General features: G+C 40.6%; 1 protein-coding gene and 1 long non-coding RNA gene across 5 annotated transcripts in view; one reads left to right on the plus strand and one right to left on the minus strand.

Annotated features, from left to right (window-relative positions):
• Window positions 1-21,510, plus strand: part of ESR1 (estrogen receptor 1) — a 218,292-nt gene that overhangs the window by 155,578 nt on the left and 41,204 nt on the right. For all 4 annotated transcript variants that reach the window (XM_053382194.1, XM_053382193.1, XM_053382196.1 and 1 more), the window contains one exon: window positions 9,020-9,352. In XM_053382194.1, the coding sequence (XP_053238169.1) occupies window positions 9,020-9,352 (333 nt within the window). The remainder of the gene's footprint in view (window positions 1-9,019; window positions 9,353-21,510) is intronic.
• Window positions 1-21,510, minus strand: part of LOC128410663 (uncharacterized) — a 114,601-nt gene that overhangs the window by 33,787 nt on the left and 59,304 nt on the right. The gene's annotated exons all lie outside the window — the stretch shown is intronic.

Genomic DNA, 21,510 nt, shown 5'->3' on the forward strand with positions numbered 1-21,510 from the left:
CATCATCATCATCATTATTATCACTACTACTACTACTACTACTTTGACTGACCTAGCATAGACACTTGTAGATTGGCTCTTGTTTTAATCCTGCAGCTGGCTTCTACAGAGGATTACATGTGCAGAACAAAGGTAGCATATGTCCAGTGTCCTTCAGAACACAGAATAGCAAAATTTATCAATTTGTAAAGTGTGAGTGGCAGGTAGTCATCCCATTTAGCGTACACAGGAAACAGTACTGCACATGCTGCCTTCTGTAACCTAATATTGTCTTCAGTCCCATCCATGTCAAACATGAACAAAAATGAAAATACATACTGTGCTACCTGATATTTTAGGTAGTATAGAGGGCATGGTAGTTTGGGGAAATAGTTTTCGAGGGAAAAAAAAGATATATCCCATGGTGCCTCAGCCAAAATATTCTGCTTCAGGCACAAACACACATAGAGTAACAATATTTGGATCAATGCATAAACACAGCTGGAGGGAGGGAAATTTAAGATTGAGGCTTCTTAAAAATGGTTTCCTTGTGTGCTTTATGCTCTAAACAGTACAGTGGAAAGTTGATTTATAAGCCTGTGTCACATTGACTGGCTTGTGCCAGACCAGACAATTTGAGATCAAATTGATGGCTGAAAGATTCTTTTAGAAGGCTGCAGTTGGTAATTTTTATATTCCCCTCCCCCATGACTTATATATTTGTCCACTTGACATAGAGGATAGGAAGAAAATATCTTACATTTTTGCAAGAAAGTACTTGTGTTCTGCACCACCTAGAATCCAGACAAGTGCATGCATAACAGGTTGTGAATCTCACTTTGGATTTCCCCATTAGGTTTGTTACTAGATGTTTGGGGAGTAGGGCTACAGGTACATGGTCGTTTTTGTGCCAGCCAACCTGGCTTGCTCTCTCCCCCCCCCCCCCCCCCAGTATTTATTTTGAAACAAATATTAGATTACTCTATGCAGGCAATAATTGAAACGTGTAATTTGAGGTGTCGGTAATACATTATGTTGCCTTATTCTACAATATAAGATTTGTCGAGACCAGATCTTTATGTAGATATATTAAATATGGGAGGGACTATAACTCAGAACATCTGCAAGAACAGTACAGCCAATGGAAATTCCAGATTCCACAGAGCCAAGTAAGTTTTGTGCCACCTAGTGACTAAACTGTATAAGAACACTGTCCACAAACACTGGGTTCCTCTTAAGTTTTATTGTTAGTAGATCCATTGAAATCAATCAACATGTCTATGTTAGGTCCATTACTTTTAGTAGGTCTCAGTAAAACCCATTATTTGCTTGGCCCCTCTTCAGCTGGGGGGGGGGGCTTCCATTAGTCAAGGGCAGATGCTATGATGCAGGAGGGTCTGGGACTATATCCTATTCTCCAAGAGAATAAAAGCGTGCCTATTGGAAGCAGAACTCAATGCTGTCACATTGTAAGCTGCTTTCAGAACTAAAAAGCCATTTCCCTTCCCTGGGGAAATGGAGTTCCGGGCTGGACACGATCCTGCCCCATGCACAGGGGTGTAGCTAGCCCCCGCGTCTTAGGGAGTCCCCCCCCCCCGGCACCCTAGGCTGACCAGTCCGGTTGGCCAGGGGGCGTGGCACACAGCATTTAAACTGCCCACATGCGGGAACTCACCCCTTTTTTCTGGTTCCTGCTCGCGCAGTTCTCCCTCCCTCCCTCCCTCCAATTAGGCTCTTAATCCTTTGACCTTGCTATGGACCTTGGTTGGTCGCCTGTTGAAGGGGCCTGGTAGGAATTGTTTCCACTTGACAAATTGGCACCAGCCATTTGGTTTTCTCGCCTACCTTGTAGCAAATTGTCACAACTTTGTAAGGTTTGGCAGTTAGGCATTGGAGTATTCGGTTGGAGGTGAGGGGAGGTAGTGGCCATCACCTACTCCTCCTATTTCAAGGGTATTCCGTTAAAGGAATCTGGGGGGCATGGCCCCATCCAAAGCCCAGGCGGGGGCTAGGACCATGGCACGACCCCTATCGGTGACCCTGGGGGAGTTCCTATTCGATTTGCATCACAGGGCTCCCCCTACTGGTGGTTAACCCTTCTGAGACTTCCTGAAGGCGGGCAGGAGTCAGATATAGTTGGTTCGGTTCCAATGCCTAAGCCAATAATATTCACATTCTGTAACCAATAAAGTTGTGACATTTTCAGCTCAGCCCATTAACCAACATTTTGGTGTCAAGTCTCCTTATTCCAACATAGGGGGAGGGTTCGGGGCCTTGGCACACAATGAGTTTTTCAGAGTTCTTGTCCACTGCTTCCAGGCACCCTTCATAATATCACCTCAGAGGGCTTTCCTGATCTGAGGGGTACCTTGATAATAGAACTGAGCATGATTCTCCCACTCCTCATGTTCCTTTTAACCTTGCCAATGCCAACAACTTCAAATGAATCTGAGGGAATTGTTTTTGTATTGCTGCCAGGTGCAGGCACTCAGTTGAGATTCCTGCATTGCAGGGAGTTGGACTAGATTTCCCCTCAGGGTCCTTTCCAACTCTATAATTCTATGACTTTATGATAAAAAAAAGTGAGCATAGAAATAAGGAAGATTATTTATTGCCTCTACACTGACTGGCAGGAGCTCTTCCGGGGTTTCATACAAGAATGTATTACAGCCCTGCCAGGAGATGCCCAGGACAGAACTGGGACTGGCTGCATGCCTTTGCTACACATTGTGTGGCAGTGAAGAAGATATAGCACCACCGCACTGTAAGTGATACAGATGACTGAGCAACTCTATGATGGATTTCCACGTGAATTTATTTCCACTTGCTGCCTATATTAGACCTCTGTCATTTATCAAAGCCCTCACAGGTCTATAAGATAAAGTCACCCACTAAAATAATGTCATTCATTCATTCATTCATTCAATTATTGAGTGACTACCTGTTCTTCACCAAAAAGTCTCATGTTTTAGCCATATTTTGCTTGTATTTGTTTTTAAATTGTGTATGTGTTTCCCACCCTGGGCTCCAGCAGGAGGAAAGGCAGGGTGTAAATTCAATAAATAATAGTAATAATAACAGTGCAAACATTCAACTAAAATAGCAATACATAGCTGGACAATTATATTGATTGAATGAAGTTCTGAAGCAGGAATTAAATAATTTTGGATTTTTCAGCATGTGGTAAATGCCTGTCACTTGAAAAATCTATCGAGTGAAAAATTTCACTTGAACAAGATAGCTGTCTGAAAGGATCTTTTCTTTATGAGTCCTGCAGCTGTCTCCTAAATGTTAGACAGAAACCTGTAATAGAAGATGTCTTCCCCACACCTATCTCTGCTCTTAGTATAAGAGAAAAAGTGGCAGCCGGTCACATCTCCGTTCACCCTTGTCTTCTCATGGCTTTATACAGATGTTATTTTCTTCAAATGACCCTTTTCTTTTTTGGCACCAAGTATATAATAAATATACTTGGAAAGTTTCTGATAAATACAGATGTATAGTCTTTAGAAACTTTTATTATTTATTTATGTAGCATGGTCAGTATGCAAGTTGCCTTACACAGCATAAAAGGGCAGATTCCCTTCCTTGTTATCATTCATTTCTACATATTCAAAATTAGGCTGCTCTTGCATCCACTAAATATGATTTTTCATGGGCTAATGGTGCTAGGAATATGATGTATACACAAAAAGTATCAGGTGTAATGACAATTATTATACAACAAACCAATAACACCAAAAACTGGCTTATGAATATAAAGGTCAATTTTACTAGAATAGGTATATAACCTCATAAACCTACTAAACAATAAGCAAACTAAAGTGCAGTCTGCATAACCAAATCTGGAGATACTCATAAACATAGAATGAACTAATGTCTCTCTCTTTACTGTACTGGTTGTGTATGCAGTAAGTATTACATTACACAGCTGGAGCAAACAAATTGTTCTTCAAATAGCCGTTCACTGGATGCACAAAGCCACATATGTAGGAGCGGTAGCAAGAAAGCGTTCTTCAAATAGTCATTTGCTGGAAGCGCTAAGCAATATATGTATGCGCGGTTGCAGGAAAACTCCTCACTACTCCCATGGTGAAAATGGTACAAATAGTCAAATGGAACCAAATAGAGACCTGTTCTCTGCATATTATCCAGGTTTCGCAGCAAGCTTCATTAGTCAATAGTGCTAAATAATACAAAATGGCATTCCTGTTACAATAAATGAAAGACCATAAAATATCTGCAATACCATCTTATGTTGTGTCTTACTTAATCACTCAACACGGTTCGCTCAAGACAAAAGATCATACGAAATGCTCAGTCACAGTGAATATGGTAACAAACATTTAAATACATTACAGGTGCATGGAATCAATCATCACATTTGTACACTGTTAAAGGTACAGTAACGCTTCTCTGTTACTGCTAAACAAACAAAGGCACAAAAATTAATTTATATATAACATCCAAGGTCAAATTCGGTATTCAAACCTTTTGGAAACAAGATTCCTAATTGAAATATTAATTTGTACTCTTTTTGTAACAAGGCTCTTCATACATCAACAGATCTAAAGGGTAGCTTTTTAAAAGTCCACAGAATGAAAAAACTCAGGTTATTTTCAGTGTGAGCCTCTTGCTGGAAATGCTGGACTAGCATTGCGTATTTTGGACCTGTGCTCAGAAATTCTGGTCCTAGTTGCACGAGTAGTACTACCTACATGTAGAATATGATCCCTGGAGGCATATTTTCTATCTGTTCAGAAAGAACTCACTTTTTTTTGTTATTGTCCCTGTCTCCATTTCCGTATTTATTTTTTCTTTTCAGTGAGGCAATTTTCTCTTTTATGGACAATTTTCAATTGAGAGCATTTTAGTGGGCACTTAAGTTTTTTTTGTTTTGTTTTGTTTTGTTTTTTCTTGAGAGCAGGTGATTTAACTTTAAATGTGAATGGTTTTTGCTAGGTATGGCTTCTGCTGTAACAAAGCCCAGGTTGTTATATCAGTTCTACAGTTGCCTTGTTGCAGAACACAGAACACTGTTGGCTTGAATGGAAAGTAAAATGGAACAAACCCAATGAGCAAAGGATATGATTGGAGGAAGGGGGTAGCACAAATGGCATGCTGTTGTTATTTTTGTAGATGAATGATCAGGGGTGATGGGAATTGTAGTCCCACAACATCTGGAGTGTGACTTCTTCCCCAACTCTAGCCAAGCTTTTAAACCAAAGCATTTGTTTTACACTGGGCAAATAGTTGCTTCTGTGCCATTCATCCAATAGCTTTAATCACAGAAGATGAAGATTTAAATATTTTAAGAGTAGCAAAATTACCATCTGTAACATTTATTTATTTTTATTTTGGACTTTTTATTTTCTGTGATGAGCTTTTGTAACATTTTTATTGTCGTAGTTAAAATTTGTATATACTTACAGGAAATAAATAATGTATTGTTTGTGAGTTTTGAATAATTCTGAATCGATTCAGTTCATTTTCTGGTTTTTCTTTTCTTTTTTATTGTATTTTGAATTCCAGTGCTGTGTTTTTGTATAGGAGTCATATATGAACCTTCTAGCTTCATAGTCAGCTAAGTTCTAACATAGCTCTTAGGCTTTGATTAACACTTAGCTCCAAAAGTGACTCATTCAAATGGTAGCCTTGTAGGACCCCCCCCCCCCCTTTTAGGAATGTGTGTCTTGTCTGCTGCTCATGTTATATTCCTTTTTTTGAATTGGGTACTCATGATAAAATTTGATAAGCAGAAAAAAATGGAGGCATTCAAGGTTTTTTCCCCCGAAGAGAAAAGTGCACTTACTCCCTTTTTGTTCAAGAGAATTAATAATGATCTCTTCTTGTTTCTTCTCCTTCTATGGGATAAGAGCTAGTAAGGAAAAAAAACCTATAAATCTCTTATGAGCAGGGATGCATCTACAGATTTAAAAAAACATTTGTCTCTGTAGGTCAGAACATTTCTAGCTGCTGATGTAAGAAAGACAGAATGCATAAAATTAATCTTTTTAAAATTCTCAGTTCTGGTGCCCAAAGCTGTCTTGAGGAAATTTCTATCAAGTGGATAAGTATTTGCAACTTGTTGTTTGGAAGAATATACTGGGAGATAAATGAGCCACAGACGTTTATACTGTAAGGAATAGTTGGTTTTCTTGTCAGAGATGAGTAATTAGATGCTGGTTCCCAAAATACTGGCTGATACATGTCATCTACTTGATTCCCACCTGAAGAACACAGATACTGCAACCTAGAGCTTTTGACTGCTTATGCAACTTGGACTAAAATATTTGCTTAGCTTTCACCAAATTAGTTTTTTAGGCTGCAATAATATTGCCCCTGGGAAGGTGCCTAAGGCATCGTAGGATACCTCACACCCCTCTCCAATTTTGAGGGAAATCCAATGTCACGTTTACCCTCTGCATGGGCCTTGCCCTTTCAGCATCAGAGCACCAACATCGGTAGACCAAAAGAGATGTGTGTGAGTGTTGAGACAGTTTGGGGGGGTGGTGTCTGTCGAGGAACATTGGAAGACTTTTGATCCAAATGTTTTCATGATTTCCTAGTTGCCCAACACAACCCCAAACCAGGGAGAATTTTAATTTTAGTCCCTGGATTTAATCTTAATGGGCCCTTTAGATGGCAATATATAGTATCTCAGTTGGGAAGCGCATAACTAACATTTCTCTTCCATTTCTCTCTCCCCCCTCCCCTGCTTAATAACTGCATCTACATTCCTGTTAAGTTAGTGCAAAAAAACCCAAACACAGTTTACCAATTTTGTTAAAAAAGGAGTAAATATTCTTAGTACAGTAGTACCTCGGTTTTTGAACGTAATTCGTTCTGGAAGACCATTCGACTTCCAAAATGTTTGAAAACCAAAGCATTTACTTCCGAGTTTTCGGCATTCAAAAACCGAAACGTTCGACTTCCGAGATGTTCAAAAACCAAGGTACCACTGTATATGGAGTTTCACACCAAGTTTCAAGGATACTGTGGCAGTCAAGAGCCAGCCTTGATGAGCCTTGCCAAGCCCATCCCACCCAGGTGCTGACACTAGGCTTGTTGCCACTGCCACCACCATCTGCCTCTTTCTGCCTGTGGCTTCATTGACTCTAGCTGCACCACTGATAAGATGAATAAATTGGCATTGGAGAGAATTGGCCCCAGAGTTCAGAACTTCATAATAACATCAGGTTCTGCATATGCAGGCTTTCTAACTCAGTTCAAAAGAGAAGATTGCCCATATGTCCATCCCTTTGTGTGCAGAACAGCTTCGTCCATTTAAATGCTAAATCATGGTTTAATTCTCTATTGATGTGATTCCACGAGCCTGAGCAAAGCATCAGGCTCACACGTTCCCTTCTCTTGCCCCCAGTCTACTACTTGGCCAGCTTTTCAGCAAGCAATGATTAGTTTTAAAAGGCACCTTCATAATCCATAGTTTGAAGTTGGTTTGTTTAGATAATGTTAAGATGAGATCCTTTGAAAGTGAAAGTAAAACACAACAGAAGTTATCCTGACCGTGCAAGAAGAGGGGACAGGGAGCTAGGGAACCTTCAAACCTGACATTTTGCTCTGGCTCATGGAGCTCATTCATACAAGAAATAGCTTAGCATTTCTTGTAAACTAGGCCAATAGCCATGACAAATCTATAAAAGTTGTATTTTAGCTTTTGGAGTTCTAAGATAGCCCACAAATGTTTAAAAACATAAACAAGAAGTCAGACATGCACATCTGCACTTTGTTTTTAAACAATCACATGATTCTTCAGAGTAAAGATACATGCAATTAGTAACTGACATAATGCAGGATACAGTCAATTCACAAGGCAAATAACTATGTGAAAATTCTTGCCCTTCGTTCATATGCTTGCCTATTCTGTTTTCATAGACCAAACCAGTATCATATTAATTGTGAGCCATGTGGCAGAATTCAAGAAGCTTCTGATTGAGTTGTCCCTATTAATTTGCTAGTTAGATTTGTTGGATGGTAAAGTTTTGCCACAAGTTTTGCTGTTTCTGATGATAGGCTTCTTCAGGCATGTTGCCTTTAAAATAAAGGATCAGGTGGCAAGTGTGGATTTGCAGAACTTCTTTACCTGGAAACAATTATTTGAAGAGTTGGAAAGTTGACAACGTGCATAAATTGCAATTAAATAATCCAACCTTCTTAGGTATTTCTTTCTTTTTAAATTCATTCAATTACATGTCACTCAATACATAGAGATACTCACAATGTAGAACAGTTCGTTCCAACCTTAGAAGACATTTTCCCCAGAAGAGATATAGGTGGAAGCAGCACCACAAACTTCAAGCCTCATTGTCAGATTTAAACTGAAGCCTTTAAGTCAAGATTTATTGGCTTGGGATTGATTAAATTATTAGAGTGTTTTGTACAGAGTGAAGTCAATGCTTAAACAGAGACGTCCACCCACATCTTGCCTTTTATGTGGTAATTACAGTTTCCCAGGTGGCAGACCGTTTGTTTGAAACTTCCATCAAGCAGTGGCTCTTTTTAACCTTTTCTTTTTCATCGCATTGGTACATTGCTAGTAGTATGCCAAACATTTCTTCTGCAGTTTTCCTTGGCTATTCTCCATCAATTAATGTGAAAACAAATTACATTCAAGAATGATGAAAGGCAAAGGAATCTTTTGGTGAAATTTTGGTGGAGTTTTTGTTGTTGTTGTTGCATTTCTCTTCATTTGTTAGATTTTCAAGTAAAAATAAATAAATAAATAAATAAATAAATAAATAAATAAATAAATAAATAAGAAAGAAAGAAAAATAAGGGAGAAGGAAAAAATAAAAGACAATAAAATAAAGAAAATAATGATGATGATATATAAACAATACTACTACTATTAAAAATTATTTCCCATTCATTCACAGTGTAGCTTAGTGCATAGCATGGCTTACCCTAGGGCAGAAAATTGGATTCATTGGCATTTGCATAATTCCCAGCCTGGCTATTGAATAGTGCTGTGTTCAAAAAAGAGGGAATTATACTAACTGAATTTTTATATTCCCTCTAGGAATTCGGAAGGACCGCAGAGGAGGCCGTATAATGAAGCACAAACGCCAAAAAGAGGAACAAGACAACAAGAATTCGGGGATTGTTGCCGAGAGAAGGAGCCCAAATCTCTGGCCAAGTCCTTTGATGATCAAGCATAACAAAAAGAACAGTCCAGCCCTGTCCCTGACTGCAGATCAGATGGTCAGTGCCTTACTAGAGGCTGAACCACCTGTTGTCTATTCAGAATATGACCCTGGCAGGCCTTTCAATGAAGCTTCTATGATGACACTGTTGACCAACCTGGCTGACAGAGAACTGGTGCATATGATCAACTGGGCCAAAAGAGTTCCAGGTAAGAATATTAGTAAAGGATGTTTGAACAGCTGTTCATACCTCAAGACAAACTGTTGACTAGATTCTGCTTATGCAAATGTGTCTGAAAGTTTGGAGAAACATTACTTCTTTTCTCCGTTCACCCACACAATTATCTCACTCTATTCAGTGGCATTAACTTGTTCTTTTCTAGAATTGCTATAGCTGGTATAAGCAGAAAGGTTTGACAAAGAAATACTTGCCAGTTTCTGTTTGATGATCTCATGGATGACATAATATGTAATCATAGCAGTTCATAGTAGCATGAAATGTTTGTTCCCACATCTTCAGGCTAAATTTGGGCTATTCTATCTTAACTAAAAGTGATTTAAGGTCTATAAAAAGGTACCATATTGCAAAGCCCGAAGTATTGATTTATACAACTTATGTACAGCAGAATGTGCAAAACTAAGGAATGGCTGGAACTGAAGAACACTTGGTTTATCACTGTAGGCCAACACTGTCCTTGTATAATCAAATAACACCTGAGCTTTCAGCCACCAGCCAAGAACTAGATATGATCTATCCCTGTGCACAATTTCATTTTTTTATTTTTTCCAGCTTTTTCCAGCCTTGTACTCTCAAGATGTTTTCGACCACAGTGTCAGGACTGGTCGTTGTCCTCTTCAGATCACCACACAAATGCTTCTTGTTCTTTTATAAAACTTTTTATTGCGTATTAACAAAACATTCTTATAAACGGTTCTTAAATATTATTCCTCAGAGTCACTTCTTTCAGATACCTTCTGAGCTCTGCTTCTCCATGACCAGCCACTCTCAAAATGGCGAAGGCGCCCTTCCCTTCGCTTTCCGCTCTTTTTTCTAACCTCCTGGCTATAGCTGGCTTGTATCTCCCCTCTTCCGAATCTGAGCTAGAACTTAACCCTTGCCTTTCCTGGGAACAGCCGGTCCCTCCCTGTTGTTCCTCTTGCTCTCTTCTCTTCAATTCACTGCTCTCCTCCCCCCCTTGGGGAATGCTTTCTCCCTCTGGGAAACTGGAATCTTCTAACTCTAACTCTTCCCTGACACACAGTTTCCATCACCTGTGCTTACTGGAAATAATGGGAGTTGGAATTCATACAACTCCCTTATGGCTAATAGAACAATAAAACAATGATAAAACCACAATTAACATGATATCAGACAATTAAGAACACATCTGCATAAAATGTAAAAACAGACTATTCTGTTCAAAGACTGTCAGTAGATGCATGCTTCTGAAGAAAGTCAAGATCGTTAACAAAAATACGAAAAGTACGTAGAGATTTAGCTGAAACAGTAATTGTATCTATAATGAGGTTTTGTGGGTCACCAAGGGCCAAACTAGATGTGATTTTGATGTTGCATGGTGAATTCATTTATTTAAAATCTAAATAGCTGACATGCTGCCCCCCTCCCCCAAAGCCAGACTGGGACCGAGTTGTGGGAAAGGGAGCTTTAACCCTTTGCCCCCACTTTGGTCCTGATTGGAATATCCACCCCAATTTACCTGCTTTTCAAATTGGGAAGGAAACCCTTGCAAGGCACCAGGGAGAGCATGCCTCTGACTGTGCATGGCTGGTGCAGGAAGGGACCCAATTTGAATCTGCAGTGCAGCAGATTCTCCCATTCCACATTGACTATGTAAGCTTTTTCCTTAATCTGCTCTGTAACTCCAAACTGCGTGAAGCAAAAAACATCATGTCAAGTTTAGACCTGTGTGCATGTTCACACAAAAGAAAGTTCTGTTGAACTCCTAAATAATGATGGCAAGCAAAGAGACTTGCTTGTGAGTAAACAGGGATGAAATTGTACAGTTAGTAATAATTATATTTTTACTGTCCTGAATCAATCATAACCTATAAAATGGAATGCTGCTGTAGGACACATCCATTATCCTGGTGATACCACAACCATTAACTGTGCAAAATGTCATCCCTCACTTAATATGTAAGGTAGGCAGGCATGCTTAATGTGATGGTTAGTTAGCTGGCAATTGTGGTTAGACACTGAGGTAACAGAACTAGTAGCTAATAGTACAGTTACTGGGAAGGGCAGGGTTGATATTTTTTTCTTTTTTAATAAGAAGGTTGAAGTGGTTGGCATTGCTTTTAGTGGGCTTGGTTAATGATTTACACCCAGTACAGTAGCTGCATTATTTAATGATCCTAAAATGGTACATTGGGCATGCAGGCTTTGAAGTTTCAAGATGATTCATGGTGCTATGGTTATTTTGTGGTTTCCTGAAGCTTAAAAGATAAATACTTGGCGCTGCATTTTTGTTTTAATGCCACTGAAGTTGCTGGCTTTCTTAAGGCATTGTTTTCTCATTTGACCTTAAAAGACTGTTCGTGAAATTAGGAACACTCTGTGAAGGACCAACAATAGCCACGTTGTTGTTGTTGTTGTTGTTGTTGTTGTTGTTGTTGTTGTTGTTGTTGTTGCTGCTGCTGCTGCTTCTTCTTCTTCTTCTTCTTCTTCTTCTTCTTCTTCTTCTTCTTCTTCTTCTTCTCCTTCTCTCTCTCTCTCTCTCTCTCCCTTACACCAAAATTCTTGGTTAATTTTATGAAATTTATTTTCACAAATAGAAAATAAAAGACAATCCACACCATTCAAGTGTAATTATCTTCCATATGCTGCTGAAAATATTATTGTTTGACATTTAATCAGTCTCCCAAGTTCTGACCCAAGTGTGTAATTGCTTCTGCGCATGTGCAGACGCCAAAAATTGTGCCTGCGCAGAAGTGATTTTTGGCGTCTGGACATGCGCAGATGTGATTTCCAGTATCTGCGTGTGCGCAGACACAATTTCCGGCATCACTCGATGAGTCCCTGCGCTGGTTTAGCGCAGTGCGCGGGGGACTCACCAAGCGGGCAGCTCAGTTCAGGGTGGCTTGTGGGCCAGTAAAATGGTCTTCGTGGGCCGCATCCAGCCCATGGGCCGCACGTTGCCAACCCCAGGTCTAAACCACCCACAGAGGGAGATGGCAAAGCATGTGTTGCAGCTACAGTTTTAAGGCTTTTCTTATTTCAGCTTGTCCACTTTCTCTTAGCCTTCTGTGCTGGGATGCTCTTAAACCTGCAACTCTCCAGGGCAAATAATGGTCTCTAAAGAACTGACAGATAAACATTGGGGTAGTTTAGTTATTTCAGGGTGCAACACTGAATAAACACGGTTGTTTGTGTGAAGGTGTTTTCCCTTCTCCAATTCATGTTTAACCTTTATTCTCATGTTCTCCATTTTTCTTTCTCATATTCCAATGCTTATGTGTCTCTCTCCATTATGACAATTTCATTTGTGGTCTACATTTTACATTTCTTCTCAGTACTGTCCCCCCCCCATTGAAAATATTGAGTCTAGGTTTCATTCATATTGGGGTGGTTGAGCTGTGACCCTCCAAATGTTGCTAGACTCCCCTCATTTGCCCTCAGTGTAGCCAGTAGTCAGGGATGATGGTGGTATTATTATTATTATTATTATTATTAGTATTAGTATTAGTATTATTATTATTTACATGTTGCCCACCTGACTGGGTTGCCCCAGTTACTCTTGGCAGCTTCCAACAAATTAAATCATCAAACACAGTAAAATGTCAAACATTAAAAATTTACCTATACAGGACAGGGCTGCCTTCAGATTTCTTCTAAAAGTCAGATAACTGTTGATTTTCCTTTGTAGGTAGTTGTAATCAAACAACATCTGGAGGGCCGCAGTTTATAGTCACTGCTGCCTTGTATCTTTAGTCTTTCTGCTGTTCTGATATTCATTTATTGTAGGAGCCGCCAACCTTTTTGGGCCCATAGGCACATTTACAAGCAACAGAAATTGCTATGAGCACCACACATTCTACAACTAAGCACATACCCTATCCTGTTATGTTGGCTGCAACAGAATGCTCATGCATTCATATTTGGGACCCGCCTTCTAATTCTGGGGTGCCAGACATTGAATTTAGCATTTTAAAAATATAAACCATGTTAAAATATAAGCCAGGATGGCTTCCAGATGAGGTGATTGCCTGGAGAGATGAACCATTAAAAGAGCACAAAGAAATGGGTGATGCCCCATTAAGAAGGCCATTTACAGAGAAACTCTGGGCAGACAGCAAATGTAGAAAACCCTTTCATGGGGTAAGAAATAGCAGAGGAAAAGGCAGGAGTTTTCAGGTTGTATATATGTGTAAATAAACTATATACAGTGGTACCTCGGGTTAAGTACTTAATTCATTCCGGAGGTCTGTTATTAACCTGAAACTGTTCTTAACCTGAAGCACCACTTTAGCTAATGGGGCCTCCTGCTGCTGCCACGCCGCTGGAGTCCGATTTCTGTTCTCATCCTGGGGCAAAGTTCTTAACCTGAGGTACTATTTCTGGGTTAGTGGAGTCTGTAACCTGAAGCGCCTGTAACCTAAAGAAGAAGAAGAAGAGTTTGGATTTGATATCCCGCTTTATCACTACCCTAGGGAGTCTCAAAGCGGCTAACATTTTCCTTTCCCTTCCTCCCCCCACAACAAACACTCTGTGAGGTGAGTGGGGCTGACAGACTTTAGAGAAGTGTGACTAGCCCAAAGTCACCCAGCAGCTGCATGCGGAGGAGCGGAGACGCGAACCCGGTTCCCCAGATTACGAGTCTATCGCTCTTAACCACTACACCACACTGAAGCGTATGTAACCCGAGGTACCACTGTATCATAAAGACACCACGGACTTCACTGCACCTCCTGGTCGAAAAGGACACACAGACCTTCTCCAGTCTTCAGAGGCTGGCTGGAGGTGAGGAGGCAGAAAAGCGTCCTCCTTTTCTTCCAGCAATGGCAGTTTTAATCTCAAATCTCAGGCTCGGTACTGCGCCCAGAGATCAGAAACTGCTCACATTAATGAAATTCCCTGTCACAAAACGCACCTGGAACAATGGGAGTTTCGGACGCTGGTAACAATATATTGTTTAAACACTGAATTGTATCTGTATTTACCAATGAGACTGGTGAGAAATAAAGCCATTTGAAGGGTATAGAAGAAAGAGAGAACAAGAAACATCAGCCACTGTAGGCAGAGTCCATTTATAATGTAAAGTAAGACAAGGTGGAATTGCTGATGCATTTAATGAGACCATAGTGAAAGGAACATTTGGGCACAGTGAGAGGCTATGTACCTGAGAAGTATTTATGTTTGTACAAATACACTGAATTTATTTCTGGCCAAAATAAGCAGTGAAAGTGTAAGCAGAATTACTGCTTTCTGTCAACATCCTCCAATTGTCCAGGCTGGGGCTGTGAAATACTGAGTTAATATCCAACTTGCAGAAGCTGTTTCAGCACACATTAAGATAAATTTACTGTCTTTTCAGTCAAAGTTGCATACTCACTCTAGCTTTCCCACTGTCTAGGAAGCTGTAGTCTACGTTTACATCTACTTGGGTTTTCAAAGACTTGTTTTGAGGCATTTCACTCCACCATGGTGCTATTTAAAATAAATTCAAAATAGGTAACAGTACTACTACTAGGACCAACATCTCTGAGTATAAATATGTGCAGTGTTTTGTGTTATACAGAATTCCTCTACCCAATAAATCCCCTATCAACTGAATGCTTGCACAACTACAAGTGATCCTAATAAGAGATAGCAGATTATCTGTTTTACCCAGGCAACATACTCCAAGACCAGCTCCTTCAGGGCCAAATGGTTTAACAAAGGTGTGACCTAGAACGGCTAAGGATACTTCTTACTGATGGGAGTCATGCCTACCCTGGTTAGCTTACCCTTGTATGAAACGGATGATGAATGCATGAAGCAAACTCCTCCTGCCTTGTGGGATCTCCCTGTGTTGTCCTGGGGGTGGGGAGAGAATCTAAATCATTCAGGAATCCTCCACAAGTAGAGTAGGGCTCCCCCACTTCAGACCTTTCCTCTCAAATTCATGGAGAGGGACTGGAAAAGGGACAGCGGATGAGGGTGGGGAGCGGTTAGGCAGCTCCTTTACCCTCACAGATTGTTTCACCCTATATGAAAGCCTGAAGTGTGCAAGTGTGTTTGTAACTTTGGATGCTCCTGAGGAGTGGAATGGCACTCGCCAATTTAGAATGGGAAATAGAATACCTCTTCTAAAGTGGTTGTGAATTTATTGGAAACACATTATTAATAATTTGGAAGGTCATTTATGAATTTGATTTGAAGATAAAATATAATAGCATTCCTAGCTATCTGTTACCACAACTCTTCACTGTTATTTGTACATCTGTGCACTGGGTGGACAATATTTACTGCCATATGGAAGTGGGAGGGAAGGTGCAGGATATCATGAGGTTACCTAGGCAGATGTAACAGTGATGAGAAGGAGGAAACACAGTGCCATTTCAGTGGAAAACAAGTATTTAAGATTTGAACCTTATCCTGCAATATGCCAGTGTTCAGTGCTTCAGTCCCTGTATATTTTTCATGCGAAACATTGTATCTCATTAAAGAGATACAGATCATCTTACAATAGGACAGAAGGCATTGTAATGAACTTTAATGAGAGACGTTAATGTTTTGCTTCTCTTAAATAAGATAATGCATTTGTTTGGGTGACAAAATATGCAAATTATTTGTAGAGCTTTCTGGAGGAATAAGGATTTTTTCTCTCTCTGAATGTTTCACTAAAAAGCTAATTATCTGGAAGCCTTTCTTTAAAAACAACAGAAGCTATGAAATATCCTCAAACACAGTAGGATGGAAGGTCTGACACTATGTAGATTTAAGTGTTTGTTTCCTTGAAAGTAAGTCATGCTGTGTCCAGTTGGATATGCTTCCAGTTAATTTCACATAGAATTGCATCTTTCATTTTAGCTTTCTGTCGGCTCAATTTTATAAGACACGCACAACAGCTCATTAGATTGGGCAGTAGACTCATAAAGACTGACTACTGGGAAGAGATGCTCTGCTGCTATTTTCCCTTTTCTCCGACACTCCTGTCAGAGGCATTTAATGAGGCATTGGCTTAAGTTCCTCTCTTTTGGTTAGAGAGTAATTCCATTCAAACTTTACATATCACTAATAGCTCGGTTGGGGACTTCATATGTGTAAACTTGTACAATCCATCTACCTCCTCCCCTTCTCAATCAAATCAGTTTTGGGAGGATTTAAGATTTATCCTCGATAAATCGGTGGCTGAATTTCCAAAGTCAGAGATCCTTATAATGGGGGACTTTAACGCCAGAATCGGAGCAGATATAGGCTCATTCACCCATAAGTCGCAATTATTCATAGAAGAAGAGTGGTTTCCTACGTGGAACTCACATGATAAGACCATCAATAGGGCTGGCATCATACTACTGGAGCTTACCATAAACTGCGGGCTGCACAGCTTGCATGGCACACCCAAAGACTGGTCCGGGGGATTCTATACTTTTCTAGGTTCGAGAGGGGCAAGCGTTATAGACTACATCTGGTCCTCCTCGGCATTTAATGATAAGGCATATTGCTTCAATGTGTTCAACAGAACGGAAAGTGACCACCTTCCAATCGCCATCTCCTTCCCCCCCTCACAGCTGGGGCTTCCCAGCTCATTCCACCTCCAGGACCCACTGATCTTAGCCCCCGGACGTAAGAAGTGGGATATCTATCTGGAGCAAGACATAAAAGTCCTCCTAAATTCCCCTGAGATCCTAGCCTTGAAAGCTCAGCTGTTAACAACGAATGTGAATCATTTCTCAACTTTCCAGCAAATTCTAGCCTACTTGCTTCCCTCACTCACGAAACCTCCCCGTGCGATTCTAACCTGGAAGAATCAAACTTGGTTCGACCAAGAATGCAAACAGTGCAGAAGTTGGCTTAGATTTCTTCAGTCTGATATGAAATCAGACAGCTCCCAGAGCAAAATCAGGGAGTTAGCCCAATTCCGTTCATTCTACAAGAAGTTGCTTCAACATAAGAAATTGCTCTTTGCGAAAGAACGCTGGACGGCCCTGTCAGTGGCCATTAAAACCCGTGACGACAAGAAATTCTGGAATTTAATTAATGCAGGTTTAAGACCCCACTCGTTCATCGTTAATAATATCACAGCAGCCAGTTGGCACTCTCACTTTGCTCAGCTGTATTCCGCCCCAGATCCTGAAGTAAACGTAGTCTCTTCTCTTCCAGCATCTGCCTTGCCCACCTGGGAACCAGTTTCCCCAGAGAGATGTCTACAACTAATTAGCATGCTATCAGGGGATAAATCCCCGGGGGAGGATATGATACCACCTGAGGTATTTTTATCGAACCAGACGTGGTGGGCCCCTATTTTAGCATCTCTCTTTACCACTATTAATGCTACTCTTAAGATTCCACCTAACTGGAAGCAGAGCATAGTCATCCCAATACATAAAAAGGGGGACCCACAAGATCCGCGTAACTATCGACCTATTAGCCTGCTGGACATATCATACAAGGTATACTCTAGATTCTTGTTAGAGAAATTAATCGAGTGGGCAGAAGAAACAAAGCTATTCCATCCGGAACAGGCTGGCTTCCGTAAAGGTCATAGTACATCTGGCCAATGTCTTGTTCTATTTACATTGATTGATAAATACCTAAACAGGTTCAACTGCAAACTACACGCGGCTTTTGTGGACCTGACCTCCGCTTTTGACTCCATCCCTAGAGATAGGCTATGGCAGAAGCTTAGTTACACCAACATAGATAAGAGACTCCTCCACCTTCTTATGGAAATTCATAATGACATATCGGCCAGAGTAAAATTTGGCCCTCTGGGAGCTCTTTCTGATTCTTTCCCTCTGAATAAAGGGGTCAAACAGGGCTGCCTCTTGGCCCCTTTTCTATTTAATTTCTACATTAATGACATCGTTACAACCATGAAGGCCCTAAACCAATCTGCCCCCTGTTTACAACAGCGCAAGATCCCCATACTACTCTATGCGGACGACATGGTGATACTGTCTTTAACCAAGCAGGGCTTAAACGACATGCTCAGAGGACTCATGACATATTGTGATACCAACTCCCTCAAAATCAATTTCGCCAAAACCAAAATCCTTACTTTTGGCACGAAAACTCGGAAGCCATTCTGGAATTTTGAGGGCCACTCTATTGAATATTGTTCAGCATTCAAGTATTTGGGCATCACTTTTCAGCATGGGCTTAGTTGGTCAGCTCACCTAAATATGACCATCCTGGCTGCCCGTAGAACCATCAAAGCCTTGGAGAAATTCTTCTATGCAAAAGGCGGCCAGTTGGTTCCTCCAATCAGAAAAGCATTTATCAGCAAAGTCCTCCCGATGTTACTGTATGGGGTTGAAATCTGGGGGTGGAATTTAAAAACACTACAACGGCTCGAGACTCTACAAAACTCTTTTGCACGAAAGTTACTGGGCCTCCCCAGGGGCTCGGTTGCTGCACAGTTAAGAACAGAACTGGGCCTCCCCTCTATTGTTGCGAGAGCCCACATTAGAATAATTAGTTTTTATTGTAAATTAATCAAAGCCCCAGGCTCCCTACTAGCCAGGCAAGCCTTTTTAACTTGTGCTTTTAACAACAAATGGTCCAAGGCCATGGAGATTATCACGGCACGCTACTCCCTCCCAGATCTTGACACGCTGTCATCTTGGGACCATCACAATATCCGGGCCTGGATTCTTACAAGAGACGAGGCCATGGACCGGGCACAGTCCGCCACAGCTCGCCTCTCCAAGTGGCTCCCTAAAGTGAAAGTGGTAAGATCACTTGCCAACTACTTGACAGACCTGACGGAGCCCAATTTGAGAAGAGCGTTTACCATGGCCCGTTTCCATTCTATACCCACGGCCTTCTTGCAGGGGATTTACTTTAAGACCCCCATTACGCAGCGTCTTTGTCCATGCACAATGAATGAAGTAGAGGACTTCATACACTTCTTTTTCTACTGCCCTATTTATGAGCTAATAAGAACTAAGCTCCTCCTCTTGATCCCGCCCACCATCACTTCTAAGGAAGACTGTTTGAAATTCCTTCTTGTGGATGCAAATCCCCAAATTTCACGTGGGGTGGCAATCTTTATAGTGCAGGCTTTGAAACTTAGGGCTACACTGACTGGGTAGTGGGTCCCAGACCTGGACCTGTTTTAATTCTCTGTATTACCTTTTTAACCAAATGTGCCAAGCCTATTTTGGGGCCATTTTATGTTTTATATACATCTGCATTTTAGATTCCCGGTGCTGGCAACTAAATTTTTATATTATTGTTTTAGGGTAATTTAAATGTTACAATGCCCGTAATATCGTCTGAATTCTGTTTTATCAGGTTATTTCTCTCTTGCTTTTTTGTCTTATCTTGCTATGGCTGTATGCTAACGCAATAAAGGTAAAAAAAAAAAAAAAAAAAAATTGGCTTAAGTAAGAATGAGGAAGGCCTTTTTCCATTCCTCTCAAGCACCTGGTTGTTTAATGTCCTCTGAACTATAATCTCTGAACTATAGGAATCAAAGGCTATGGATCCTCATGACATATACTTACAGATTGTAGCCTTAATGTATGTACACATGGACATTAATGAGCATTATGTACCACTGTACCAGATCTCCTTTACTATTCTGCATATTAGTTGCAATCACATTAAAACAGCTTCCTACCATATCTCAGCCATATAATTGAGTTTCCTATTTGAAGACACCATAAAAGATGCATTGAGGTTAGTACATTTCCAAACCTGGGTCTGTTAGAGCTCAGCCTAACACTCAGTTTGACAGGCGACCATCAGTTACTGTGGTATGTGACCTTCAGGGAACTGCACCACAACACTAGCCAGCAGTGAGGGGTCCTTCCCATATAAATATGACACCTTTGAGGGACAGGCCGTTGCTCACTGAATGAACACATGCAACATTTCTACTTACCAATTCCAGGCCTTGTATTCAAAATGCCTACCTCCTGCCTCTAGTCCGCTTCCTTCTCTAGCTTGAACCTGCTCTAGCTTGCTGTAGCCCCAAGTTACTCCACTCCCATCCCCACTTCCTGCAGTCTCCCTGCGGCATGGAACTTGCTCCTGGAATGGATTTTTAACCCCTGATTGCTTGCTTACTAATTATCTTTCTCAGATCTCTACATTACCCTGGTACCAAGGGTATCTTTTACTGGAAGCTCTATTGTTTCACTGAGGAGTTACTGTCAACCAATTTCCTTGCCAGTCTGTTCCCTTCTTTACTTTATGTGACAGTGCTGCACCACAGTTGATAAAGATGGTGCTTTAGGTATGGTGCAGGCCCATTCTACTTCACCAGAGCAACATTGCAGGATGGCACTGTACACCACAGAGTTTGACACTTGGATGTTGCAGCAATACTTAATTTCCATACAAAACACTTACTGACTGGCACAGAGAACTATGCTGCTCTTTGTTTAGATGTAGATTTACAAAATTGTTTTTTGGTTTTTTTTAAAGAAATAAGTGATCTTATGGCCTCATATGAGAACATTTCATTGACTTTTTAAAAAAATTATCTGTTTCCTGGTGGATTAATTTTGTCTCTTAACTATTTACATTCCCTAAATTTCAGGTCACTTGTTGCATTTTATGTTATTTCAGAACATTCTATTACTCTTTTTCTCAGAAATCATCCTTTTGCCACTACATTCCAGCCACAGAGTAAACCACTTGTTTGTTTTGCTTCTTTCTGGATTTGTCCATAAATGAACTTGAAAGCCTCACGCCATCTCCTTTCCATTTGGAGTTTGTACTCTGCATGCAGCTGAACTCAGGTTAAGTACAGAAATTAGAAGAAGGGTTTTTTCTCTCTCAAACTCCTGACACTGATCCCAGGCAGATTGCCCTGAAAGGCTCAACACATACAATAGTTAAGGCCAAACTAGATGCACGGATGTAAGTGCATATCTTTAATATTTTAATTCACTTATTATCAATTGCTTTTTCAGGTAAATTACTTGTTGAGAAAAGTAGAAAACAAATTAGGCTGCAATTCTAGCCCCTTTACTGGGAAGTTAGCCCCACTGCATTCAATAAGACTTACTTCCAAGTAGATATGGCTAGAATTCCATATTATGTTTTGTGGGTTGCATCCAACTAAGTTATACTCAGAGTAGATCCATTAATGTAATTCACTTCAATGGGTCTACTCTGAGTATGACTAATGTTGAATATAACCCTTTGTGGACATTGCGGGGGGGGGGCAGATGATCATCTCCCTCCATC

Source organism: Podarcis raffonei, chromosome 3, assembly GCF_027172205.1.
Source record: "Podarcis raffonei isolate rPodRaf1 chromosome 3, rPodRaf1.pri, whole genome shotgun sequence".
Lineage (NCBI taxonomy): Eukaryota > Metazoa > Chordata > Lepidosauria > Squamata > Lacertidae > Podarcis > Podarcis raffonei.